The following is a 27538-nucleotide window of genomic DNA, read 5'->3' as shown; positions in this document are numbered from 1 at the left end:
ACCAGTGTAAACCAGGGGTTCCAAACATAAGTGCTGGCACTAGGGGTGCTGGGGTGCTGCTGCACCCCTAGACTTGAAGTGTTTTCCCTCATAAACAAGATTTACAGTTTGATTCAATGGCTCTCAGCACCCCCCACTATACAAATTGTTCCAGCAACCCTGGTTCCAAACTACACAGCTAAGGACAGCACTTAGCTCACCATAGGACCGATAACACCAGCCCTCTGCTTTAGTACATAGAGGACAGGTCTCTGAATGTGCAGGCTTGCTTGCAGCACAAGGGAGCAGTGACTGCTGGAACCCAGCTGTCTCTTCAGGCTGCACTGGTGAGGGCAGTTGGAAGCCACTTCATAGGACTCAGTGCTGCATTTAGCTTTTGCAAGTACTCATCTCTGAGTTTAAGAACTGGGAGTGGCTTTGGCGTAGGCTGGCTTCTTGTCATGTCCTGTAGGCTGGAGTCCTAGTAGTGAAGAACAGCCTTCTGCATTTTATCAATTGTTTTTGTAAGGTCATCATCAATTAGTTCATAGTCGTGGTCAGAGCCATCACTGACATTCGCATCTAAAAGGAAAAGGAAAGAGAATACCATGCAGGTGCTGGGACAGCGTTTGGGATGCCCTGGACGACTCCATGTGCTAAGATACTAGGGAGGTACAGGCTATAGAAACCCTTTAGATAGGCAGATTCTTGGGCTCTCCTTCGCCTTCCCTGCCAGTGTTGAGAGGCAAGAGTAATACTTTTATCTGAATACAATACTAGCAAAGGTGACTAACAGCAAAAAGCCCAGGAGCAAGAGCATAAAAAGCAATGGGCAATATAGTGTGTTTGCATGTTGCTAAGAATGCAGCATATGTTGTGCTCAATCAGACCAATGACCTAACCAGACTGGTGTCCGGCTTCTGTCAGTGGCCGGTATCTGATGCTTTGAGGGGGATGCCAAACAAAACCGTTCAGTGAACCTAGAGCCAGTTTTGGGGTGCGGTTAGTGGGAGGGCACATCCTTTCCAGCCCCTGCAGAGATCAGTTCACACCCTCAAGCATGAGATTTGTTTTTATGATCGTAGCCTACTTCTCTTTATCTGCATTGGCATAAGGTTTACCCCTTGCTGCATGTGCTCCCTGAGTTAACAAAACAGCCTGATTTCTTCTTACATTATATTAACAAAACTTTAAAGAATATGAAAGTTGAAAAATCGAGCACTCAAAAGTTAGGAAGCATCAAAATTAAGGTTGCTTGCCTGGACAGCCTCAGTGAGGTGAGGGGTGGGTGGGTGGGTATTGTTCCTGTTTTACACATAGGGGCCAGAGACACAGAGAGGTTAAGGCCAAAATTGTTATATGGTCCACTAATTTTGGGTGCCCAATTTGAGATGCCTAGGCCCTGCTTTCTTAGAGTACTGATAGGCATTTTATAGTACTGTGTATGTTCAAGCACAGATCCCTCTGACCCTAGAGCCGATCAAAAATTTCCTGCTGAAAATGGTGTTTTCTGAAAACCAACGATATCTTCCCATGAAACATTTAATTGTTGTCAATAAAAATGTTCTAAACAAAAATTGTAATCTAATTTCTGTTCAAATTGAATTTTCATTGTAATGTTTGAAATAATTTTTTTTGAGACCAGGTTTTTTCCCCCTTTCTCACTCTTTTGTTGTTGTTGTTTGTTGTTACTGAATGCAGTAGAATGAATAAGGTCTAGAATTTTTTTTTCTCCCTTTTCTCCTCTGTAAGTTGTCAAATCTTCTCCAACTTCAGAAAAGTTACCAAGGGACAAAAGGAGAAATGAAACTGTCGTTCTGTTACTTGGAAGCTTTTCCAAAGTTGAAGATTTGAAACACTAGAGATTGGAAAAAAAGGATTGTGTGAGGAAAACCCTGGACCACATTCATTTTATTGCACTCAGTGGCAAAAAGGGGAGCGCTAACTTCTGACTATTCAAATTTTTTGGTAAAACAATTTAAACATTTGAACCAGGAAGAAATTCCAAATGGCCCAATGTTTTGCAAAGTGGTTTTTCCACTTCTTGGTCAAATCTAATCTCTATGCAGGCTGATAGGAGCCGGAAAGTTGATGCTGCAGAGGCAGGGGAAACCCCCTAATAACGAACTTCCCGGCCCCTGCAGTGGTCAAGCACTCCCAGACCCCCTCTCCAGCACCTGGAGTAATTGTTTCCCACTCGCCTTTTTAGAATTGTGTCCAACATTGCGTCCCAAGCAATGGGGGCAACATGTCACAACCCAGTAGTTTTCCCTTAGCGTCATCAGATTAGTCCTAATAATTTTGCCACAGTGAATCATGCTGTGCACGTCCTTTTCATCTTTAGTGCTACAGCAGCAAGTCTATTGGACAGTCTCACCTCTGGCCTCTTTGAAGGGTTTCTTAGGCTTGGAGGCCATCTGCGAGCCAATCTGATGTGGTGAGTACTCATTCGGGGAGCTCCGGACAGTCGGGGGACTCCTCACATTCCTAGGCTTGGGGGACAGCGGCACAGACTCCTCGGGTGTGCACTTCGACTTGGACAAAGGGGGCAGTGGCTAATGGGAAGAGGAATAAGATGGATTTTAAAAATAAAAGGCTGTAGCTCAGTCTGTTGAAGATGCTGGTAGCAGGGTGTGTGGACTACAAGCCATGGGATAGTTGCCAAGAAAATCCAGTCCCAAATGGACACCAGAGAGCTGGGGTGCAGAATTTCGGCTAGAATTTCTGCAGGGAAGTGGGGTGACCAGCAAGGACCCCAACCTCTGCAGGGGTCCCCTTCTTTCCCAGCTCCTCCTGTGCTCTGCTGCCCGGCTGCGTCCTTCTGTGATGCAGTAAAAGCGCTACACACACACACACACACACACACACACACACACTCACTCACACACACACACACACACACACACACACGTACCTTTGGTTTCTCAGTGACCTCTTTGGCTCCAGATAGCTGGGTGCCTGCTTTCTCCCTGACGTCCCTTCTTTTGGGGGGCCGTGGTGGGGGAGCCTCACTGCTAGGCATCAGCTTTAGCAAACGATAATAAAAGGATTCTGTCAGCTCTTCGACTTTTGACCTGTCTGTCAGGGGTGTCTGCGGTGGGGCAGGCTCCTCTGTGAAGAACAGGGCCATGTCCAGCCATTGAGGGGGGATCTGGAAGCTCACTGACGGCGCCTCGCACAAGCTGGTCACTAAGAAGGGCTCAGTGATTTGCGCTTCCAGCCGCAGAGCAGAGAAAGAGCCCAGGACGTCATTGGCAAGGGAAGAATCCTTGGTTGCCACCTTGACCTCGCAGGGCAGCTGAAGCTGCTCCACTATCTCGGGGAGGCTGTATCTCCTGCTGTCGCTGACCTCTTCCACAAAGCCGCCTTCCAGGTGCAGCGGCAGCATGAGCTGCTCGCTCTCCTCGTCCTCGCCGCTGCTCCTGCTGCACACGAGGACATCGATGGACTTATACTCTGCCTGCCTGCAGACCTGGGTCTTGGCCAGGTGCAGCACCTCCAGCCGGTCCCCCATGCTGAGAGACGGCAGATCCTCCTCGGGGCTCTCACAGTCTTTAGTCACCACCACCCGCAGACACTTACCCTTCCCCAGACTTGCTGTCAGGTCAAAGACTGTGGGGAACTCCCGGGGGCGTCTCCGAAACTTGCCCTGGTAGGTGCTGGAGAGCAGGAAGTGCCGGGAGCCCCTCCTGCCCTTGCAGGACGAGGCGAGGATCCTCCAGGCACAGGACTTGCCATGGATTTGGATCTTCTGCCCCTTCTGCAGGTGGGGAATCCAGTCGTTCTCGAAGATAGGTGGGTACTCAGGACCCTCCAGGATCTCGGCCTGCATGGGGAAGGCCCCCTCCAGCCCCAGGACCTCGCTCAGCATCAGCGGCTTGATGAAGTGGATGTGTTGAGACTCCTCGGTGACATCCTCCACATCCACTTCCAGGGTGGAGGGGATTTTCACCACCTCCTTCCGCACTGCAGGGGGGAGACATGCAGCAGTGAGAGCCAGCAGTCCCAACCCCAGCCAGTGTCACCCCATTGACCCTGGTGATGCCAGCTGAGAATCAGGCCCCAGATGCTTTTGCAGCCTACAATAACCAGGGGTTATCTCCCTGCCAGGGAGACCCCGGGTCTGCACTGCTGCTCGCGCCCAGGCTGAGATGCTGGCAGGATGTACTGACCCTGGCTCCAATACTGGTTAAAACTCAGCATGACAGCTTGTCATCCTGATACCCTGTGGAATGAATAGGGGACATCCAGAGCTGAAAGCATGAGCTGCTGTAGCATGAGCTAAAGTTTCTACTTGGGCTAGATCAGAATCCTATCCTCTGTGGATCAGCACGGAGAGGTCCTGTAACACACTGATCAGTGGGTACAGAAACACTGTGTATAGTTGCTTGCCCCCACTGGTGGCAGAGTGCGTGTGTGTCTAACTACCTGGCCAATATGGATAGAGATAAATGTGTTAGGTCAGCGGTTCTCAAACTGTGGGTTGCGACCCCATTTTAATGGGCTTGCCAAGGCCAGCTTTACACTTGCTGGGGCCTGGGACTGAAGCCGAAGCCTGAGCCCCACTGTCCCGGGCTGAAGCCGAAAATCACACCTGGGTCACATAGTAATTTTTGTTGTCCAAAGGAGGTCGTGGTGCAATGAAGTTTAAGGACTCCTGTGTTAGGTCACTGCTATTCTAGGCAGAGGCGTGTTTTATAACATAGTTCCAGTGTTGTTTGTGCCCAGCTCCAAGTGCTATTAGATCCTCAGTTGGCTACAATCAAGTTTAAACCACAGTTTGAGAGGTGAATGGGGTCTATGCGGGCATGGCCAAGACATCCATCTGCTACAGAGATCTCCAGCTGCAGGATCAGTTCCTTGAGACTACCAGCAGCCTGTGCACCACGTGGGGGACTGGTCCAGCACGCAACCAGCCTAGGACTGGGGAAATACAAAGGCAGGGCTCTAGGGGGAAAGGTAGTGGTACTCTTCCAAGCTCCAACCACAAAATAGGCCCCACCCATGTGAGTCACCAAAATGAGTCGCCGCTCGCACAAGATTGTGCAGATGCTCAGGCGTGTGACCCTTAAGCTTCGCTGGACTCCTGGGGGCTGGTTCCTTGCTGAGGGAAAACCTCTCAGTGAAGCATGCAGGTCTGCAGCCTGACCCCGTTCTCCCGTGCAGCTGACAGGCACAACACTGGGCCCTCACCCCGCCCTGGGGGGACTGCAGCGTCGTCAGCGCTGGTGGATTTCAGCCGGGCTGGAGCCAGCTGCTAATGTCAGAAACTCCGCCCCTCTATGAATTTGAGCGCTCTGATTGGCTGCCTGCCCCACTTGCCTGCCTCCTGGGGCTGAGCAACCAATCACTCTGCTGTAGGAAGAGTTCTCTCCCCACCTTCAGAACCTGAAGCCATTCTTCAGGGTCAGGCAGCAAGAGAAAGAGCCCAGCAGCTCAGGCTGGCTCCTATGAACCCTGGGGACAGGTGGCACACTTCTGATCCCCCCTGGGAGGGGGAAAGGGGACCCCAGAAGCCCCTCTAGCCTGGGAGAGGGGTTGGAGAACCCCAGGAAGAGCAGAGGTGAAGCTGTGGAACAGAACTGAGAGATTAGGGGCTGGGTGAGTGAAGTGACGTGGGGCTGAACTGATAGGAGGTCGGTCCTCGGGGGCAAGCTTGATTTGGACACTGAGGGGTAATATTAATTGCTGGACAGGTGATGGGCAAAACTGGGGGTGAGAGCTCCTGCAGCAGGGGCCAAGATCCCCCAACCCAATGAATCTGGGAGTGTGGGCAGCCTCACTTGTCACCCCACACATTGGGCAGCCCCACTTGTCACCCCACAGCTGGACAGCCCTGCTTGTCACCCCACACACGCTGGGCAGCCCCGCTTGTCACCCCACATACTGGGCAGCCCTGCTTGTCACCCCACACACTGGGCCCCACTTGTCACCCACACACACTGGGCAGCCCCGCTTGTCACCCCAACACGCTGGGCCCCACTGGTCACCCACACACTTGGCTGGGCAGGGGGAATTTGGCACCCAGAAGACATACCAAAACACATAATATAATCTTTTTTTAAAATCTCATGAATTTTGGGTGTGACTCATGATTTTTGATCACTTGAGGTTGGCACTATTGAAACTACCCCATACCTGTAAGAGAGATTGGAGGAGCAGATCGCCTGGAACAGAGCAGTGCCATTTTGGCAAATGGGTGCGTGCCAGATGTTTCCAAGCCCTGTCCATAGCTGAACGTTCCACCTCCTATGACTTGTGGTGTGTGCACCTGGGCCATGAATAAGATGGGGGCTCATAGGTCTAATAGGAATCCCTAATTCCTATTGTGCTAGCCAGTTTTGTAAGGAGTGAGACTGTTACGGCTGCTCAGCTCAGGGCCCAGAAGCGGCTGGTGCACAGCCAAGCACGGTACTGGCACCGCTCAGAAGTGTTCTGTGCTCCAGAATCTGAGCTCTCAGCTTTAAGAAAAGTCTGTAGCTGTTATGATTGTGAAGACAAGCTCAGAAACATGAACCAACTGTAACGAATGCAGAGCTGAGTCTGCAGAGAGCCTGAGAAAACAGCTTGGAGAGGTGTGAAGAACCCCACTCAAATCAGTGAGGGATTATCACAGGCATCCATCGATGATCATTTAAGATGTGGAACTCATTGTCCCAAGAAGTTGCTGAGGTGAAGAATTTAACAAGATTCAAAAAGGGGTTGGATAGTTATATGGAGACCAAGAATATCCAGTTATTTCAATACTAAAAAAAGTGTTGGAATATTAGAACAGGCTAGGGATACACAGAACTGGGACATTAAACCTTGTGCTTCAGGATTTAAGCAATCTCTAACTATTAGAGACCATGTGAGACCTGGGAGAGAAGGCACAGATTATATCACTTTGGCTACTGTGGAATTCTTATGCCTTTCTTGGAAGCATCTGGTGCTGGCCACCCTTGGAGGTGAGATTATTGTATGTTTGGTCTGATGTTGGGTTCCTCAGTTGGGAGGAAAAATTTTATCAGAAAAATGTGAATGATAATTTGAAATTGTTTAAGAACACTTTTCTACATGCCCAAAAAGCCAAAATCCCACAACTAAGGAAGAAGGCCATATTGGTTAAAAAAACAACCTGGTTTAAAGGGGAAGTGAAGGCAGTTATACAAAATAAAATAATAATAATAATAATAATAATAATATAATATACAAAAAATGGAAGAAAGGGGAAGTTGATAGTAATGAATATAAATCAGAAGCTAGGAATTGTATAAAATAGAGAAAGGAAGCAAAGTGACACAAGGCGAAATCTATGGCCAGCAGAGTTAGGGACAATAAGAATGAGATTTTTTTAAAGTACCCCTCTACCCCGATATAACGCGACCCGATATAACATGAATTCGGATATAACGCAGTAAAGCAGCACTCCAGGGGGGTGGGGCTGCGCACTCCGGCAGATCAAAGCAAGTTCGATATAACACGGTTTCACCTCTAACGCGGTAAGATTTTTTGGCTCCCGAGGACAGCGTTATATCGGGGTAGAGGTGTATATTAGGAACAAAAAGAATGCAAACAATGGTATTGGTTCATTACTAGATGGTGATGGTAGAATTATCAATAATATTGCAGAAAAAGCAGAAGTAATCAATAAATATTTCTGTTCTGTATTTGGGGGAAAATAGATGATGCAGGCATATCATATGATGATAATGATAACACTCTTTCCATGTCACTAATATCTCAGGAAGGTGTTAAATAGCAGTGACTAAAGTTAGACATTTTTAAATCAGCAGGTCTGGATAACTTGCATCCAAGAATTTTAAAAGAGCTGACTGAGGAGCTTGCTGGACGATTATTGTTGATTTTCAATAAGTGTTGGAGCACTGGGAAAGTTTCTGAAGACTGGAAGGAAGCTAATGTTGTGCCAATATTTAAAAAGGGAAAAGGGGATGAGCTCGGTACTTATAGGCCTGTCTGGCTGATCTTGATCCTGGGCAAGATAATGGAACAGCTGATATGGAACTTGATTCATAAAGAATTAAAGGAGGGTAATATAATTAATGCCTATCAACATGGTTTATGGAAAGTAGATCCTATCAAGCTAACTTGATATACTGTATTATTTTGATGAGATTACACGTACTGATGAAATATACTTAGACTTCTGTAAGGCATTTGACTTGGTACCATACAATATTTTGATTAAAAAACTAGAAAGATATAAAATTAACACGGTGCGCATTAAATGGACTAAAAGCTGGCTAACTGATAAGTCTCAAAATGTAATTGTAAACAGGGAATTGTCATCGAACGGTATATTTCTAGTGTGGTCTCAGGGAGACTGGTTCTTGGCCCTACTCTATTTAACATTTTTATCAATGACCTGGAAGAAAACATAAAATCACTGACAAAGTGTGCAGATGACACAAAAATTGGGGGAGTGGTAAATAATGAAGAGAACAGGTCACTGACACATAGTGATCTGGATCACTTGGTAAGCTGGGGGCAAGCAAACGATGTATGTTTTAATATGGCTAAATATAAATGTATACATCCAGGAACAAAGAATGTAGGCCACACAAACAAGCAGAGAAAGGTGTAACATAACAATGGCTGGAAGTTGAAGCCTGACAAATTCAGAGTGGAAATAAGGTGTAAATTTTTACCAGTGAGAGCAATTTGCCATTGGAACAATTTACCACGGGTCATGGTGGATTCTCCATCACTGACAATTTTAAAATCAGGATTGGATTTTTTTTAAAAAGCTCTGCTCTAAGGATTATTTGGGGGCAAATTTCTGGCTTGTGTTATACAGGAGGTCAGACTAGATGATCACATGGCCCCCTCTGGCCTTGGAATGTGGGAATCTATGAATCCAGGCTGGCAGTTCCTAGGTTCCCATGTAAATATCAGCATTGTTACCATTCCATTGCTCATGTGAAAAAGGAGAGTTGTGGGATTTTGTACAATTCACTGTGACTGCTCGGTTTGATGCCTTACATGGGTGGCGCTTGGGAGATGCCATGACTTATCCCGCCCCCCAGTCAAGAAGGAGCTGAGCCCAAGGAGCCCCATCAAGGTGAGCCAGGGCCAAGGAACCCAGGGGAACCCAGGGGCAACACCATCATATTTTGAAGATCTGCATAATTTACTGTGAGCAGCAGCATCCCATTTTGGTTACTCACATAGGTGCTTGGAAAAGTATCTTTGTTATCCAATCTGGCCCACTAGCTTAAATTGTCTGATGTGGATTATTTGGGTTCTTAATAGCTTCAGTTAATGATTTAAATAAATGCCTCAGTTCATTGAAAGGAAAGTTCTTCCCCAACAAAGTCACACAGGGACAGCAACACACACATTGAGATGGGCACACACTAGGGGGACCACCTTTGTTGAATGGAACTAAGGAAAAACCACAACTTTAAGGGACATTTTAGGGAAACACCATTTCCCTTCGCATAGCATGGATTGTTCTCTCAAGTGTACAATTCAATTATCGTAAGCTTCAACTTAAAGTTTAAAACGTACTAATGATCTGTTTTAGTACATTTCAGTACATTTTACAATAAGGGCTGAGTGGTTGCCTTAAGGGATAAATCAATGAAATAAGGGGCTGCCCCTTAAAAGAAGGGATGGGTGGTCACCCTAGCACACACAGAGACTCCAGGACACACCTCCCCCATAAACTGACCCAGAGGCACGGAGCCATACACACACCACTCCATCCAGCTCTCTCTCTCACACATACACACACACACCCCCAGCAGCCCCGGCTGCAGCCGTACTCACTGTGCATTATCGCCTGTACTTCGTACACGGGGCAGAGGAGCAGTGAGTGCCTGCCGAGTGCAGAGCATTTCAGGTGCTGGCCCCTCAGGGCTTCCAACTGCAGCACCTGGCTCAGCGTGTAGCTCTGCTGCCCGCTGCACTCATAGAACTGACCCTGGAGGGAGAAGGGGAGGCAGAGCAAATGCTGCCCGTCCTGCCCCGTGGTTGTGCAGTTGGCAAACTCCTGGCCCTCATGCCTGGTCACCGAAAGCAGGGAAATGGGCTGGCCCTTGGGAATGACCTGCCCATCCACGGTCAAGTCAACTGCTGAGGTGAAGGAGAAGGGCATGTCCTGGAGCCCTGCTGGCCTGGTCCTGGCAAGCTTCTTCAGGCTTGTGTATGACAGCTTGTCTCGGCTGCGCTGGAAATGCCCTGCAGGAGGGCCAGAGGAAGCTCACCGTTAGTGGGGCAGGTAGGGTTGCCGCGTCTGGGATGATCCTGAGCCCATCACACTGGACAGTTGGCCGTGTGCACTGGAACCCAGGCAGGCCTTCCAGGACAGCTACCTCAACAAAGGGACGGTCCTGGGAAAACCTGGCCAGGCAACCCTGAACCAGGGACCCCAGGAATGAGGAGCCTCAATGGAGCCTCATCTGTACACAAGCCTGAGCCATGCACAGATCCCAGCAGCGCCTGCATGAGGGGCTGCCACATCCCACCACCCACCCCACAACAGCAGCGGGGCTGGGGATTAGCCACGCCCGCCTCAGCAAATGCAGCCAGAGTGGGGGTGTGGCCTGGAGGTGATGGGCATGTGTGTATGTGGCTGTGTGTGTGTGTGTGTGGCCTGTGCAGGGCCACTGGGTGAGGTGGGGTGTGTGGCCTGCATGTGGTGGCCAGGGTGTGTATGGCTGGGGCATGTGTGTGGGGCTAGGGTTGCCAGATATCCGGTTTTCGACTGGAACACCCGGTCGAAAAGGGAACCTGGAGGCTGCTGACCGGGCCATTGAAAGTCCAGTCGACAGCGCAGCGGGGCTGAGGCAGGCTCCCTACCTGGCTCTGCGTGGCTCCCGGAAGCAGCCGCCATGTCTCTGTGGCCAGGGAGGCTCCGCACACTGCCCCCACCCCGAGCACCGGCATCTATGCCCCAGGGTCCCTTTCGACCGGACACCTGGCAACCCTAGACAAGCGTGTTCAGTTTTCTGCAATCAGAACGTTGGCAACCCTAGCAGGGCCTGTTTGTGGTGGGCAGGCTCTGTTTGGTTATACGTGGCAGGGGAGTGTGGGGGGGTGAAGCCTATATGTCATGGCAGGGTACGTTGTGGCCTATATATATTGGTGGTGTGGGGATGGTGAGACTGTGTGTGTGTGTGTTTATGGCTGGGATGAGGATGGCCGGTAGGTAATGGTGGGGGTGGGGGTATGTGAGGAGGCTGGTGTGTGTGTGTGTGTCTGTATGTGTATGTTTGTGTATGGCTGGGATGCGAATGGCCTGTAGGTAGTGGTGTGTGTGTGTGCACGTGTGTGTGTGTGTACATTTGTGTTTGTGTGTGTGTACGGATGGCTGGAGGTAGTGTTGGGGATGTTTATGTGTGAGGGAGCTGGTGGATGAAGCCTGGAGGCAGTGTGTTGGGGGAGAGGGGAGGGCTGGTGTGTGTGTGTGTGTGTATGGCTGGGGTGCGGATGGCCTGGAGGTAGTAGGGGTTGTGTGTATGTGTGTTTGTGTGTAGGGGGGAGCTGGGAGTGCGGATAGCCTGGAGGCAGTGATGTGTGTGTGTATATTTGTGTGTGTGTGTATGGCTGGGGTGCGGATGGCCTGGAGGGAGAGGTGGGAGTGTGTATATGAGGGGGTGGTGGATGGCTGTGTGAGGGGGAGGATGGGGTGTGTCTGTGTGTGGTGGGCGGGTGCCTACCTGCAGTAGGCTGGGTGGGCGTGGGGTGTCCCAGTTTACCTTTGAAGTTCAGAGGCAGCTCTGTTGCTAGCCCGGTCTCTGGATCCTCGCAGGTGACCTTCTGCAGGCGAAGGCCAGTAATTTTCATCAGGTCCCCTGTTGATAAGCAGCACTCGCTGCCGCTCACCTCGTACACAGACCCTGCAGGGGAACATGGGGGCGGTTTACGGGCGTTTCTGCGGTTGCAGTGAGTCAGCCATCACTGACAGCGCTGCAGTCACTCAGCCCGTCTCCGGGGTGGAACCTCACTGTCCCCCAGCAAGGCCCTCGCTCCCCAGGAAGCACCACACCTTGGAGAAGGGCCCCAGCCGGAGAGGAAGGATGGAAGGATGGCCCTCTCCTGCTGTGAGACCCTGGGCAAGGCAGTGCGGCCCAGAGCCTCCAAAGTGCTTAGGTGCCTAACTCCCATTGATTTCAGTGGGAATCAGGTGCCTAGTTACCTCTGGGGTTCTGGACCTTAGGCTCTCTGGGCCTCAGCTCCCCATCAGTACAGTGGGTTAAGAGCTCTGTTGCGCCCCCGGAAGGACAAACAATAAAGACTGTGATGTTCCCAGGTATGACAGTGCTGGGCCCGCATCAGTTCCCACCCTAGACAGCCAAAGCCTGGCTAATGAGCTATTACTGGTGCAGGACAGCCACCAGGCCGATCAGGAGGGGAGCGGCTGCACAGGCCTGTGCAGTCCAGGCCAGGGAGCATGCTCCTTGGTGGGGCAGGGGACCCCTCCAGCCAGCAGCAGGACTGAGGAGGGCTGGGAAGGAGGTGTGTGCAGAGCAAGAGTCAGAAGGTCTCCCTGTGGGCAGTGACTGTGCTCTCGTGAGCCTTTCCCCTCCGGAAAGAGGGACGTCCACATTAACGGGCGACACTGGGGCCATGGCTGCGAGCACGGTAGCTGGGGGCCGAGGCAGCACTTCCTGAGCCAGAGAAACGGCGAGCAGGGAGAACGCCTTCCAGAGACTGCCCCACCCAAGGGCAGGGTCACTGTAGACAGCAAGGCCATGGGAGCACCATGCCTTCTGTGGCTCAGGGCTTGAGGGACCCCACTTCAAACGATGCCGGCTCCCGGGATCTGGGTACCAACCTGACTTGGCCTAGACACCAGCAACTGTAACAAAAGTCTTGTCCTGAGCGGGGAGATAGCTGACATAGAACCCCCAGGCTTCCAGGATGGAGCCACCTGTGGGGGTCAGCGGTCATGCCTGCTGGAGGCAGGGGTGGGGGGCCAGTCACACCTGCTGGAGGCGGGGGTGGGGGGAAGCAGTCGCACCTGCTGGAGGCAGGGGTGGGGGGAAGCAGTTGCACCTGCTGGAGGCGGGGAGGCAGCCATTGTACCTGCTGGAGGTGGGGGAGAGGAAGGGGCGAAAGTAGCTGAATTGTGGCGGCTCCTGGGGGGCACCTCTTGTTACCCTGCAAGGTGAAGGCAGGGCTGGCACAGCCCGGAGGAGAGTGCTGGAGTGGCCAACAGGCTGGTGGTGTGAAGGGGCTAGTACCCAGCCACCACGGCAAGGCTCTTGCTAGAGGCTGACTCGCAGTCCTGGGTACCTCGAGAATTGTCACATTCTGCCCTCCCCCAGAGCTGCAGGCTGCCTGGCCAGGTGTCCCCTTATATGTGCAGTGAACTGAAGCATACGGCCTAATGGCTATTTTAAAGCTTATGGGAAGCTGCTGACTAATTTTTCTCATACTGATTCATTTCCAGTCCTCATTCAGTGCCACAGAGATTAGCCACCCCCTCTCAGAGCCAAGAGTTCTGCTTTTGCTGAGCCCTGCGTGGGAGTGATCCAGCAGAAAGGGTCTCAGCATGAGGAGATCAGTGCCTCTTGGTCCTGAGCAGCTTGTGGGGCTGCTTCCACCTGAGGCTGGAACTGGTTCCTCATTCCTAGTGCCTTGTTCAGAGGCCAAAATGTTGTAAAAGTTCATCAGTGTAAGATTACATAAATGTCACCAAACATGTGATTGGATTGTATAACTGGTTACGTTAATAATTATTGCGTTATTAATTACTTACTGTCCAAATAAGAAATTGGCCCTTGATTGACTGAGTGACAAAATAACTCTGGGTCACCCCAGGTCCCATGGCCCTGTGAACATCAGAAGGAGCTGAACATGTCATTTTCCTTTGGCCTGTGTCACGAGCACCTCACCTCCGAAAACATACCTACGTGTATGGGCGGTGGGTATCATAGGCAGGGGAAGGCTGTGCCTCCCCAAACAGCCTGGCATGGCCCCGCCCACCCTCCACCCCCAGCTTCTCTCCTGCCTGCCATTCCCTTCTGTGGCTGAGAGGCCGGAGCAGGCAGGCTGGTGCCGCAGTGTGCACAAGACCCCCCGGCTGAGGCCACCCACGCCACCCATCCTCCCGGCGCTGGGGCCAGGTGTGGGGAGGCAGCCGTGTGTGGGGTGTGTGCTCCGGGTTCCAGTGGGGCAGGAGGGGCGGAGGAAGCTGGGCAGAGGGGGAGGGGCCGGGAGCTAGCCTCCCGCAAGGGCGCGTTCACCTGCTGCCCATGCCTACATGCGCACACAGTTATAGTGAGCAAACTATCCTTTAGTAAGGAACTGGGGGTTCAACCCCCATAAGTGACAAAATTATCCGTTAAAACTACTTTTCATCATATAATTGGGTTTGCCACTAACCAATTTTTTCACAAGAAGTGTCTGTTTTCTGCAGAAAAATTCAACTTCTTGTCCAAATATCTAACCCCTGAAAACTGAGACATTCATCTCCCAGTGTGATGCTGTGACAAAAAGGATTAATGTGATCCTTGGATGCATAAACAATGGAGACATGAGTAGGAGCAGAGTGGTGATTTTACCTCTGTATACTGCATTTGTGAACCCAATACTGGAATGCTGCACACAGTTCTGGGGTCCACATTTCTAAAAGGATGCAGAAAAATTGGAGAAGGTGCGGACAAGAGCCACAAAAATAATTCAAGGTAGGGTGACCAGGCATCCCAGATTTAAGGAGACAGTCCCATATTTAAGCCCTCCTGCAGCTGTCCCAACTTTTTCTTAAAAACAGGCAAATTGTCCCGTATTTTCTGTCTCCCCCCACTCAGTACTGGCGGGTCCTGCTGCTGGCTGGATCCCTGCTCACCAGCCGCTCGCTCACCAGTGGTGAGTGGGGGGTGGGGGTCCAGTGGTTGACAATGGGGTGGGTGAGCAAGGCTGTTGGCGGGGTGAAGATGCAGTGCATGGGGCTGGCCACTGTTTGTGTGGCTGGGCTCACAGACACAACACTCAGCAGGATGCATATTTTTAAAGTTGTTACATAATTAAACACAGGGTGATAAATGTAGCCGTTTTCCTCAGTTCTTAATTTATCAAAGAAGAAAATGGGGGGAGGGATAGCTTAGTGGTTTGAGCATTGGTCTGCTAAACCTAAGGTTGTGAGTTCAATCCTTGAGGGGGCCACTTAGGGGTCTGGGGCAAAATCAGTACTTGGTACTGCTAGTGAAGGCAGGGGGCTGGGCTGGGCTTGATGACTTTTCAGGGTCCCTTCCAGTTCTATCAGACAGGTAAAACAGGGTTCCTATTGATTTCTTAATTTGTAACTGTCCATACAATTTCTCTGCAACAGTTTGGGACAAATTGTTAGAATACTGGGTTTGAGTTATTTGTATGATTACTTAGAATGAAAATGCAAAATAGAAATGTGGGTATGATATTTGGCAGAGTTTTGCTCAGTATTAAACTCCAGCGGAGTAGCAGATCCTTATCTCTCCATGACAGGATAATGGTCACATGTGACTTGAGGTAACCTGAGAACTATTTTGTAATTTACAGTCAATTAAAACATAGTTCCTTATTTAAGTGCTATTTGTTCCCTTCCTCCATGGACCCTGTGACTCCCCTCAACTTGCTTCCTCCATGGTCCTTGTGACACCCCGCCCCGCAGCTCTCTTCCTTCACAGACCTTGTGAAATGCCCCCAACCTACTTCCCTTGGGACCCTGCCATGGACCCTGGGTACCTGCTACTGTCCCCTTACTCTATGGACCCTGTGACCCACCACACACACACACACACACACCCTTTCTCCACAGACCCTGGGACACCTCCCCATAGTACTGTTAATATTAACTTTTATGATTTTTATATATTAAATGTTCATGATTCTTTTACATGCTAACCAAAATCCTTTTTATGTTGTGTATCTATATATATTTTAGTTTCCTGTATCTATGAAGCTGAAAGTTCTGTCCTGAACCTGAAGTTAGCAAGTAAGCAACTCTCAGGAATTTATGTAATTGGGCTGCATCTAATTATTCCCTGCACCTCTAAGACTATGAGACTCCAGGTGTCCAGGAAAAGGATCTCTCAAAACTAATGAAGGTCCCTGCAAAAGTGTCTTATAATGAACAAAGACTGGGTAATTGATAAGGAGGCACATATAATTCAGTTACACTCTGATTGATAAGAGGTATTTGTTGTTGCATATGTTTTCTGTGATATGTGAAATAATGACAAATCGAAAGATGTTTTAACTCGTTAGGAAGTGCTTGTTGCAACAGTGTCCTTAATAATAACTGAGTTAGGAATCCCTTCAGCGTATCTGGCATGTAACCTAAGATGCCATACAAGAAATTCCATATGTAATTAGGTAAAATGAGAATTTGAAAACAACACACAGTGAAATTAACTGTAGGGAAATAATTTTTCCCTCCAAAAGGGAATGGCTTTGTCTCACACCCTACAAAAGGACAGAGGTCTGGGGAGTTAGAGGAGGATGAACATTGCCAACACCCCACCAGTGGGAGGAAAGGGGCCAGCTCTTCACCTTACACACAGAGAGGTAAGAGAGCTTTGCTTTCTCTATATGCTGTTAATTGTTGATTAAATAATTCCATTTGAGCCTGTTGTTTTGACAATCTTGCATTGTTATTAAATTCAGACACACAACAGCACCTTCCCCAATGGACCCAGCAATCCACCCAGCCCCGTGACACTTCCCCCACCCCCTGTGACCTCCTCCCCCCACAATCCCCTTCCCCCACAGACCCTGTGACACTCCCCCACAACTCCCTTCCGGGGGACTCCTCCAACACCTTTCTCCCCCAGACTCTGCCTCCCCCATGGACCCTAGGCAACCCCCAATACTCCCTTCCACCATGGATGCTGCAACCCGCCACAGCCTCCCCCTCCTGGACCCTGCAACAGCCTCCCCCCACACCTGCGCTCTGCCTGGAAGGCCCACACTGTGTCTGGTATCAGGTCTTTACCCCTCCTTCCTTTCTGAAATCTCCAGATGGTGACTCCTGGCTTCTGCCTACCCCATCACACCCTTTGTTCCCATCCAGGTTTCAGGGGCTGTGTAAAATCTGCAGGCCCCTGACTGGATCTCGGTGAGGAGCAGCATTAACCACACTAGCCAGCAAGTCTGGCCTTAGGAAAAATGACGCCCTGGATGAACTTGTATTTTGGTAGCCCGCCATCACCCCTGGACCCCACGGGCTCCCTGGGGTTCCCCCCCACACCTCCGGGCACCATAGCCTTTCCACAGTGCTTAATTTGCATTGAAAGAGGTGCCAGAACTCAGCCCTGGCACAAATTAAGCACTGGCAGGGTGGCCTGGTACCGACGGGTGCTGGCTGGGCACCTAGCTCTGAAGGCAACACCACCGCCAGCAGCAGACAGAAGTAATGGAGGCCTGGTATATGGTGCATTGCACCCTTACTTCTGCACTGCTGCTGTGGCTTGTAGTTAAACAGTTTAGCAAGGTTATGCACATTGTACATGTTGTACAGCAATAATACAATACAGCAATAATATAACAGTACAACGATAATACAGTAGTACAGCAATAATACAGTTGTTTTTACACAGTAACCACGTTGAAATTAAATGACAGTTTATCCTGGCCAGTCCATCCTGGAGACTTTGTGCTGCTCCAGAGTGGGGTAAAGCAGCCAAAGTGCCCTGGGAATCTGGCCTGAAAAGCTAATCAGAAAAACAAGTGTGGAGGTTCCTTTAATTGTAAGAGTTAATACTAACAACCCTCTTCAGAAGGGACCATCACAAAGCTCACAACTGTCTGCCCCAAGAGCAAGGGGCATTTCTCTGATCTTGCCGTCTCTAATATAAACATCTTGCAATAGGTATATATTTATTTAAACAAAAACACCCTACCAAACCAACAGAAGACACTCCCCTGCACAGGTCTCCCTCTGGGGAAAGGCTGAGAGAACAAAAACACATGACACATGTGCAGTCATGTGGCTTAATGCACTCCTGCAAAGTGCTCAGATACTATGGTGATGAGCGTGGTATAAATACCTATATAGCATAGAACCTTCAATCTCTACTGATCAGTCTCTGATTAGCAGGGATTAGGATGAGGCCTTAATTGGGCAGATTATTCCCACATCTGCCTGCTGTGGTGTTTCTCACACCTTCAAGTTTGTGGATGACACTAAACTGGGAGGAGTGGTAGATACGCTGGAGGGTAGGGATAGGATACAGAGGGACCTAGACAAATTGGAGGATTGGGCCAAAAGAAACCTGATGAGGTTCAACAAGGACAAGTGCCGAGTCCTGCACTTAGGACGGAAGAATCCCATGCACTGTTACAGCTGGGGACTGACTGGCAAAGCAGCAGTTCTGCAGAAAAGGACCTGGCGACTGTAGTAAGATGAGGCCCTGAAACATAAACCCTTATATCAGACGCCCGGTATGAGACCTGAGGCCTGAGCTAAAGTAATGGTCAAGACTTTGCTAACATAAAGCAAAGTTAAGCTGTGAGCCAGAGGCAGGCCCTGCTCACAGAAGTTGGCAAGAAGAAGGCTGCTAATTGCACGTATACACATACCTAAAGGGTATCAAGCACTAATAGTATAAACAGGTTCCAGGATGGCACCAGAACAGTCCAGTATGAACACACTCCACAGAGATAATGAGGAACAGGCTGACCCATCCTAAAAGACAGGGTCGAAAGTATAATATGATGGATAGACTTGTTTGTTCGAATCAGCATGTACCAGGAGAGAGGCAGCACCCCAACACGCAGAGGGATTGTACCTCAATGCGTCAGGAGTGATGTGTAACTTGTTTGTACCTGTGTATAAGAATGCATCCCTGGGGCGGTGTCTTTGTCCGGCCTAGGGGGCAGTGGAGAGTCCCACCACTGACTAAGCTGTGTCCATTGTCGGGGGCACATATTTGTAGTATGTCCTGTAGAGTCTGCGGGAAACTATTACTGTGTTTCATTTGACAATAAACCTGGCCGGGTGCCTTCGTACCTTATCGGAGTCTGCGGTCATTGGGGGTTCTCTCGGGGTCTGCTGTGCCAGAGATCTGCAGAGCCGGGGCAGCACACAGAAGGAACACATGCAGCTGACTGTTATCAACATTGAACAGAACAGAGCACCACACTGGTGACGTGTTACAACATTGGTGACCACAACTGCTGATCTGGTGAGTAAGCGAGCTGTCCGCTGTAGGAATCGCGATCTAACATGACAGAAAACCACAAGCTAGGAAACCCCCTTAACCCCTCCCTGCAAATCCCCACAGAGTTTAAAAAATATAATGGGGAAGAAACATGTAATGTAATTTGTAAGGCTAGGGCAGAGACAGTAGCCTTGAAATGTAGACTATTGCAAACTATAACCATGGCTGTTAAAGCAGCACCCCTCTGAACTGGTGGGGCAAGTAACAGTAACAACAACAACAACAAAAAAGAGTTAAAAGAATCAAAAGAAGCTACAAAGTCCTGGAATGCTCCCACCCCTCTTGCAGGGTGGTGAGCAGCCCAGAGACAACCAGCACAGGAACAGAATAAAACATTGAAAACAGCTGTAAGAAACCTACAAAAAAGAGATATGCCGTCCGCTGTTATAAATATTGGTGGTCAGCAGCAGGCTTCAGGTAGCTCCCCTGTGCCTGAAGAATGGGGACAGAAATGGAAAAAGCAAAATTAAAAGATGAATTGTGGTCCACTGCATTGCAACCACCACCTTATAATAAAAGCCAGGTTCCGGTTAAACTTAAACTGACACCTAGACGGGTGCCTGTCAGAACAGGAGAAGTAAGTGCACAGAAGGAAAGAGCAGCACACAATACTTTCTCTGAATTGGTAAATCAGATGAAGGAAAAAATGGAACAGTTCACAGAGCACGTTAGGAGACAGGAGCTGCGACTTGTGTGTGTCACATGACTCCTTTTTATTATTTTTATTTTGTTGCAACAAAAGTCAATTTTATACCCTTTTAAAAATATCTGTATATGTGGTACCACACTATTTTAAGTTCCTGGTTGGGAATAATCATAGTATTATTAGCACCACTTTTTTTGTGCAAAGTTTCAGTTACAAATATGTGTACATATATTTCTGCCTCAACAAATAATTCAATTGCAAACAAAAAGAATTCTGTTTTATTAATCACAGTTTTGTTTTGTTTTTTAAGTTTTTTTTATTTGTTCTTCAAAGAAAAAATGTAAGGGGAAACCTCAACATTAAGGTAAAGATAATATTAACAAAATGTCAATTTCTTGTTTGGGTTTTTATAAACTTGTTTGCACTTTTAAATATAGTTATAAGAATGTGATAGCAAAAATGTTTAAAAATAACAATTTATGCATAACGCTAACCAAACAATTTCAACAGGTTTCCACCTTTGGCTCCCAAACACAACAAAGCATCATGAAAGTTTAATATCCTCAAAGTATTTGCATGGACCTGTATTAAAATCTGTTTTGGTTTAATTTTATATGCTTTTCTTTTGTTATGTTATGTTAATGGGAAGCAGTGGTTGTTAAAGTTTGTGCTTCTAAACAGTTAACAAGAGTGAAATTGGTATCACAAGCAAATTAACTCTAAAAAGCTTGGTAAAAATTATGTTATTGACTCTTTTGCTAACACAATGTTCAGCAGGAAAAAAAAGCAATACACCTTCTCACTGAAGATTGTGAGCATTTATTTTAGCAGTAAAGCATTACATTTAGTATAAAATATTAGTAATGCACCTCAAATGAAAATGAATGTCTACACAACAATTGCAAAAGTACAGCTTGTGTTATAAAAGACTCGGTCCCTATTACATTGTCCCTATTACATTGTAGACAAACTAAGTTAAACTTTGTATTAAGTTTGGGTTACTGAAAACAAAAACAAAAAAGGAAAACAAACAAAAAACTTTACTATGTTAACTAACAAAAGTTGTTTAAGTTGCATCCCACCGACCAAAGACACCAGAAAATATCACACCCTGAAGACACCAGAAAATATCAGTATACAGTGAAGAAACCCCCAAACATCAAGAAAAGAAAAATAAAGGGCTTTATAAAAAAGAGACTGCTCAAATACATCTCTATCTACCGTTTAATTGTCCATATATGGTATCAACAATCAGCTAAAAACCACTAGCTGGACCAGGATAAACTGGCATTTAATTTCAACTTGGTTACTGTGTAAAAACAACTGTATTATTGCTGTACTACTGTATTATTGTACTGTTATATTATTGCTGTATTGTATTATTGTTGTACAACATGTACAATGTGCATAACCTTGCTAAACTGTTTAACCAACACACAGGTAAAAATCAACAAACGAATGGCAGCAAACAACATGAAGGCAAGGAGAAACAAACTGGTTAAAAAAAAATTGTTACACAATAACTACAAATTAGATATATAAATTCCCTGTTAGTACTGGTCACAATTTGGGATCAGTAACACTGCATCCTAACTGAGGCACATGTTATTCAAAACAATCTGGGTACCAATACTAACTCCTGACACAGCAATACTTGATAAATTCGTTACTGTCCATTCAGTAGGTTATCTGAAAGACAGCATCCATGAAAAACAACTGGATCTACGTCAACTACTGGTGTATCATAGAGCAATGCAATCCATGGAACAGAAGCTAGCAGTTCCTGTTTCCTGCCCAGCAAAGCTTACCAGAGGGTGACGACCAGCAGTAAGGGTAACCTATAACATAAATGGGCAGTACTGTGTAGTAACTAATTACAAGACATTTATATATAAAAGCCTCATTTGTAGTGTCACTACTCCAGATTTCTGTTTTACTTCTCATATACATAACACTGTGGAACACACTATGACAACGCCTATCCCGGTATTTCAAAACACTCAGCCTATTACTAATGATGAGACAGGTGTTAACTGCAATTGCCCTAATAGCCGCCACCTTCAGCCCCCAACTGAAACCTCTCCAGCGCATCATCAGAGATCTACAACTTATCCTGAAAGATGATCCCTCACTCTCACAGATCTTGGGAGACAGACCTGTCCTCGCTTACAGACAGCCTCCCAACCTTAAGCAAATACTCACCAGCAACCGCACACCATACAACAAAAACACTAACCCAGGAACCAATCCTTGCAACAAAGCCCGATGCCAGCTCTGTCCACATATCTATTCAAGTGACACCATCATAGGACCTAACCACATGCCATCATGTGCCAGCAATGCCCCTCTGCCATGTACATTGGCCAAACTGGACAGTCTCTACGCAAAAGAATAAATGGACACAAATCTGACATCAGGAATCATAACATTCAAAAACCAGTGGGAGAACACTTCAACCTCTCTAATCACTCAGTGACAGACTTGAAGGTGTCAGTTTTGCAACAAAAAAACTTCAAAAACAGACTCCAAAGAGAGACTGCTGAACTCAAATTAATATGCAAATTAGACACAATTAACTTAGGCCTAAACAGAGACTGGGAATGGTTGGGTCATTACACTAATTGAATTTTTTTCCCCCCATGTTAAGTTCTCCTCACACCTTCTATGGGTCATCTCGATTATCACTTCAAAGTTTTTTCTTCTGCTGCTACTGATAGCTCATCTCAATTGATTGGCCTCTTACAATTGGTATGCGTACTACCACCTTTTCATGTTCTCTGTATGTATAAATATCTTCTGTCTGTGTGTTCCACCCTATGCATCTGAAGAAGTGAGGGGTAGCCCACGAAAGCTTATGCTGAAATAAATTTGTTAGTCTCTAAGGTGCCACAAGTACTCCTGTATCAGAGGGGTAGCCGTGTTAGTCTGAATCTGTAAAAAGCAACAGAGGGTCCTGTGGCACCTTTAAGACTAACAGAAGTATTGGGAGCATAAGCTTTCGTGGGTAAGAACCTCACTTCTTCAGATGCAAGTCATCTTGCATCTGAAGAAGTGAGGTTCTTACCCACGAAAGCTTATGCTCCCAATACTTCTGTTAGTCTTAAAGGTGCCACAGGACCCTCTGTTGCTTTTTACAAGTACTCCTGTTCTTTTTCCTAATAGGAGTGTGTTTCTATCTGTGTCACCAAAGTAAAAGGGCCAGAGTACAACACCAGATTGGAAAAACATGGTTATGCTTGGATATAAGGTGGTGTCATATGCACACATTCATACTATACATATATACCCATATACACTACAAATATGTACTCCATATCCATATTATTCATATATATATTTGGGAGTACCTCTAAGGCTCAGTCATAAAACTACATTCCTCAATCATGACCCTGACATTCCGAGGCCCACCATAAGGGACTAAAAATAATTGGATAATAAAATCTGTCCATCAGTCGTACGAGGGAATGTGCAGACTAAAGACAGGTGGGGCATGAGTGTATGGATGGTAAAATAAGGTAACCACATAACAGTGTTTAGGCCACTGGGTTATCTTTAGTCCATGCATTATGCTTTTCTGGGATGATGGGTAAACATCCTCCCCATAAAAAGACAAAAAGTGGGGGAATGTAGTAAGATGAGGCCCTGAAACATAAATCCTTGGTATCAGAGGCCCGGTCTGAGGCTTAAGGCCTGAACTAAAGTAATGGACAAGACTTTGCTAACATAAAGCAAAGTTAAGTTGTGATCCAGAGGCAGGCCCTGCTCACAGAAGCTGGCAAGAAGAAGGCTGTTAATTGGATGTATACACATATCTAAAGGGTATCAAGCACTAATAGGATAAACATGGGCCAGGATGGCACCAGAAAAGTTCAGTACGAACATATTCCACAGAGATAATGAGGAACAAGTTGACCCATCCTAAAAGATAGGGTCAAAAGGTTAATATGATGGATAGACTTGATTGTTCGAACCAATATGTACCAGGAGAGAGGCAGCACCCCAACATGCAGAGGGGTTGTTCCTCGATGCGTCAGGAGTGATGTGTAACTTGTTTGTACCTGTGTATAAGACTACATCCCTGAGTGGATGTCTTTGTCCGGCCTAGGGGGCAGTGGAGAGTCCCGCCATTGACTGAGCCGGTCCATTGCTGGGGACACATATTCGTAGTATGTCCTGTAGAGTCTGCGGGGAACTATTACTGTGCTTCGTTTGACAATAAACCTGGCCGGGTGCCTTCGTACCTTATCAGAGTCTGTGGTCATTGGTGGTGTTCTCAGGATCTGCTGTGTCAGTGATCTGCGCAGAGCCAGGGCGGCATACAGGGGGAACACACGCAGACGACTGTTATCAACATTGAACAGAGCAGAACACCACACTGGTGACATCTGACGACAGAGATTACAGTGGATGAGAAGCTGGATATGAGTCAGCAGTGTGCCTTTGTTGCCAAGAAGGCTAACGGCATATTGGGCTGAATTAGTAGGACCATTGACCAGCAGATCGAGGGAAGTGATTATTCCCCTCTATTCAGCACTGGTGAGACCACATCTGGAGTATTGTGTCCAGTTTTGGGGCCCCCACTACAGAAAGGATGTGGACAAATTGGAGATAGTCCAGCGGAGGGCAACAAAAATGCTCAGGGGGCTGGAGCACATGACTTACGAGGAGAGGATGAGGAAACTGGGCTTGTTTAGTCTGCAGAAGAGAAGAGTGAGGGGTGATTTGATAGCAACCTTCAACTACCTGAATGGGGGTTCCAAAGAGGATGGAGCTCAGCTGTTCTTAGTGATGGCAGATGACAGAATAAGGAGCAATGGTCTCAAGTTGCAGTGGGGGAGGTCTAGGTTGGATATTAGGAAAAACTATTTCACTAGGAGGATGGTGAAGCAGTGGAATGGGTTACCTAGGGAGAACATAAGAACATAAGAATGGCTGTAATGGGTCAGACCAAAGGTCCATCTCGCCCAGTATCCTGTCTACTGACAGTGGCCAATGCCAGGTGCCCCAGAGAGAGCGAACCCAACAGGCGATGATCAAGTGATCTCTCTCCTGCCACCCATCTCCACCCTCTGACAAACAGAGGCTAGGGACACCCTTCCTTACCCATCCTGGCTAATATCCATTAACGGACTTAACCTCCATGAATTTATCCAGTTCTCTTTTAAATGCTGTTATAGTCCTAGCCTTCACAACCTCCTCAGGCAAGGAGTTCCAAGAGTTGACTGTGCGCTGTGTGAAGAAGAACTTCCTTTTATTTGTTTTAAACCTGCTACCCATTAATTTCATTTGGTGGCCCCTAGTTCTTGTATTATGGGAACAAGTAAATAACTTTTCCTTATTTACTTTCTATATATCACTCATGATTTTATATACCTCTATCATATCCCCCCTTAGTCTCCTCTTTTCCAAGCTGAAAAGTCCTAGCCTCTGTAATCTCTCCTCATATGGGACCCGTTCCAAACCCCTAATCATTTTAGTTGCCCTTCTCTGAACCTTTTCTAATGCCAGTATATCTTTTTTGAGATGAGGAGACAACATCTGTACACAGTATTCAAGATGTGGGCGTACCCTGGATTTATATAAGGGCAATAAGATACTCTCCATCTTATTTTCTATCCCCTTTTTAATGATTCCTAACATCCTGTTTGCTTTTTTGACCGCCGCTGCACACTGCGTGGACGTCTTCAGCGAACTATCCACGATGACTCCAAGATCTTTTTCCTGATTTGTTGTAGCTAAATTAGCCCCCATCATATTGCATGTATAGTTGGGGTTATTTCTTCCAATGTGCATTACTTTACATTTATCCACATTAAATTTAATTTGCCATTTTGTTGCCCAATCACTCAGTTTTGTGAGATCTTTTTGAAGTTCTTCACAATCTGCTTTGGTCTTAACTATCTTGAGCAGTTTAGTATCATCTGGAGGTCGCAGAATCTCCATCCTTAGAGGTTTTTAAGGCCCTGCTTGACAAAGCCCTGGCTGGGATGATTTAGTTGGTGTTGGTCCTGCTTTGAGCAGGGGGTTGGACTAGATGACCTCCTGAGGTCTCTTCCAACCCTAATCTTCTATGATTCTATGATTCTTCTGAAGGTGCTGGCCACTGCTGGGGACAGGAGACTGAACTAGACCAGCCGTTTCTGTGTTGACTCTACAGCTCTTCAGATCATCACCCATCAACATCCTCGTTGGGTTTGTTGTTAGCGGTCATGGATAGACAAGGAGGGTGAGATAATATCTTCTATTGAACCAACCTCTAATTCCGAATGAAGCTGGTGCAGTAAAAGATAATACCTCCCCCACCTTGTCTCTCTGATAGCCTGGGACCAACACGGCTACAACAATACTGCAGTGACCATGGATGACATTTTTAATGTAAAAAACAAGGAAATTCTTCCAATGAAGTTAAAGCTGAGAGGACATTTCAGTAATTTAGGGTAAAACACATTCCAGGGAGGGGGTAATTATCCCAACCAACCATTATAAACCCAGACAATTCAAAGTTAGTGTTAAACTGAAACAAAATTTAAACATGCTAAAATATGGAAATGCACAGCTAGGGTACGCAATTTGCCCTGTAGGGAGATGTGCGGGCTGGCACAGGCGCCCGCGCACACACACACACACACGCATGTATGCACAAACACTCATGCATGCACACACAGAGAAAGAAAAAATTAGATGTGCCTTTAAAAATCAGTTTGATCTAATCTGGGCCCACAACCCTACAATGACTTAAATATAATAAATCTTAAGCTTAATCAACACCATAAAACCCATGTGCTGTCACTACAGGGCAGAGTGCGCTGCATGTTTTCATGCTGTTACATATTCTTAACTCCAGCTTAACATTGCCTGCCTTAGTGCTAGCTGGGCTCTCTCTCCAATTCGACAGCTGCCTCCGGGAAGTGTTCCACCTGAGAATCAACAGCTCCAGCTCAGCGGGCAGGTCTGTGCCCTTGTGGCACAGCGCAGATGGTTTATAGGGACTTTGGAGCCAGAGGCCAATGAATTGTCTCGTCCTGCTGCCCATTGTGCAGTAGCTGAGAACCCCCGTAAAATCAATAGCAACAGCACATTTCCTTCATGCAGTCTCTGCCCTTCTTCCATTACGGGATAAAAACTGTGATTGGGGAGGGGTTGTGTTTGTCATTGTTCAGATTGTATTAATTTCCCTTTGGGCAGAAGAGAGCCAGTGTCACTCCAACAGACAGGCTTTGGCGGGGGGAGTGCCTGGGGTTTCAGTGAATTGCAATGGTCAGATCACAGCCCACTCCACAAGCTGCTTGGATACAAGTGAAGGCTCCCTGCCCTGGCTTGGCAGAAGGACCCTTCCCCATTGCCGGATGTTGTCACCACAGTATCTCCTGCTGGTGTGGGGAGGTGGCGCAGAGTGGTTGCTATCGAAGCACTCTATGCTGCTAGCACAGAATGAGGTGAGGCTGGGATGGGATGGAGAGAGCCCTGTCCTGCAGTGACTACAGGCAACACCCTGCTTCCCCGGCTCCTGAAGGAGTTCAAGGCTTTGCAGATACGGGTCTCTAGGCCCCACTCCATTGGCACCAGCAGCAGAGACATCCTGGCTGTGGTCAGGAAGCAGGCAGGTACTTACCTTGGAAGTACACCCCGGAACAAACCTTCAGGACCCTGGGCAGGGATGCAATGTCCAGGGATAAGATATACTCCTGGAAAGAGAGGGGCTCCATGGCTCTGCACCCTCCCTGTGGTTCTGCTGGGATCTGAGTGTAAGGGGAGACGGGGCACT

General features: G+C 47.6%; 1 protein-coding gene across 1 annotated transcript; it reads right to left on the bottom strand.

Moving 5' to 3' along the window:
- Positions 1 to 54: 54 nt before the first annotated feature.
- On the bottom strand, positions 55 to 27538 carry THEMIS2 (thymocyte selection associated family member 2). Its single transcript, XM_065421563.1, has 6 exons — positions 27386 to 27538; positions 11682 to 11822; positions 9751 to 10161; positions 2894 to 3945; positions 2357 to 2534; positions 55 to 561 (listed from the first exon to the last, which is right to left on the bottom strand). The coding sequence occupies exons 1-6, from the start codon at positions 27477 to 27479 to the stop codon at positions 461 to 463; spliced, it is 1977 nt and encodes a 658-aa protein (XP_065277635.1). The 5' UTR covers positions 27480 to 27538; the 3' UTR covers positions 55 to 460.

The sequence above is a fragment of the Emys orbicularis genome, chromosome 23 (genome assembly GCF_028017835.1).
Source record: "Emys orbicularis isolate rEmyOrb1 chromosome 23, rEmyOrb1.hap1, whole genome shotgun sequence".
Classification (NCBI taxonomy): Eukaryota; Metazoa; Chordata; order Testudines; family Emydidae; genus Emys; species Emys orbicularis.
The sequence above is the reverse complement of the archived record's forward strand: the minus strand, read 5'-3'. Positions and strand labels throughout refer to the sequence as shown.

Coding starts and splice junctions, on each gene's coding strand:
- THEMIS2 (XM_065421563.1), bottom strand. CDS start 27,479: ATGGAGCCCCTCTCTTTCCAGGAGTATATCTTATCCCTGGACATTGCA. Junction 11,823..27,385: donor TTCCGGGGTGTACTTCCAAG/GTAAGTACCTGC, acceptor GTTCCCCTGCAG/GGTCTGTGTACGAGGTGAGC. Junction 10,162..11,681: donor GCTGCCTCTGAACTTCAAAG/GTAAACTGGGAC, acceptor GCCCTCCTGCAG/GGCATTTCCAGCGCAGCCGA.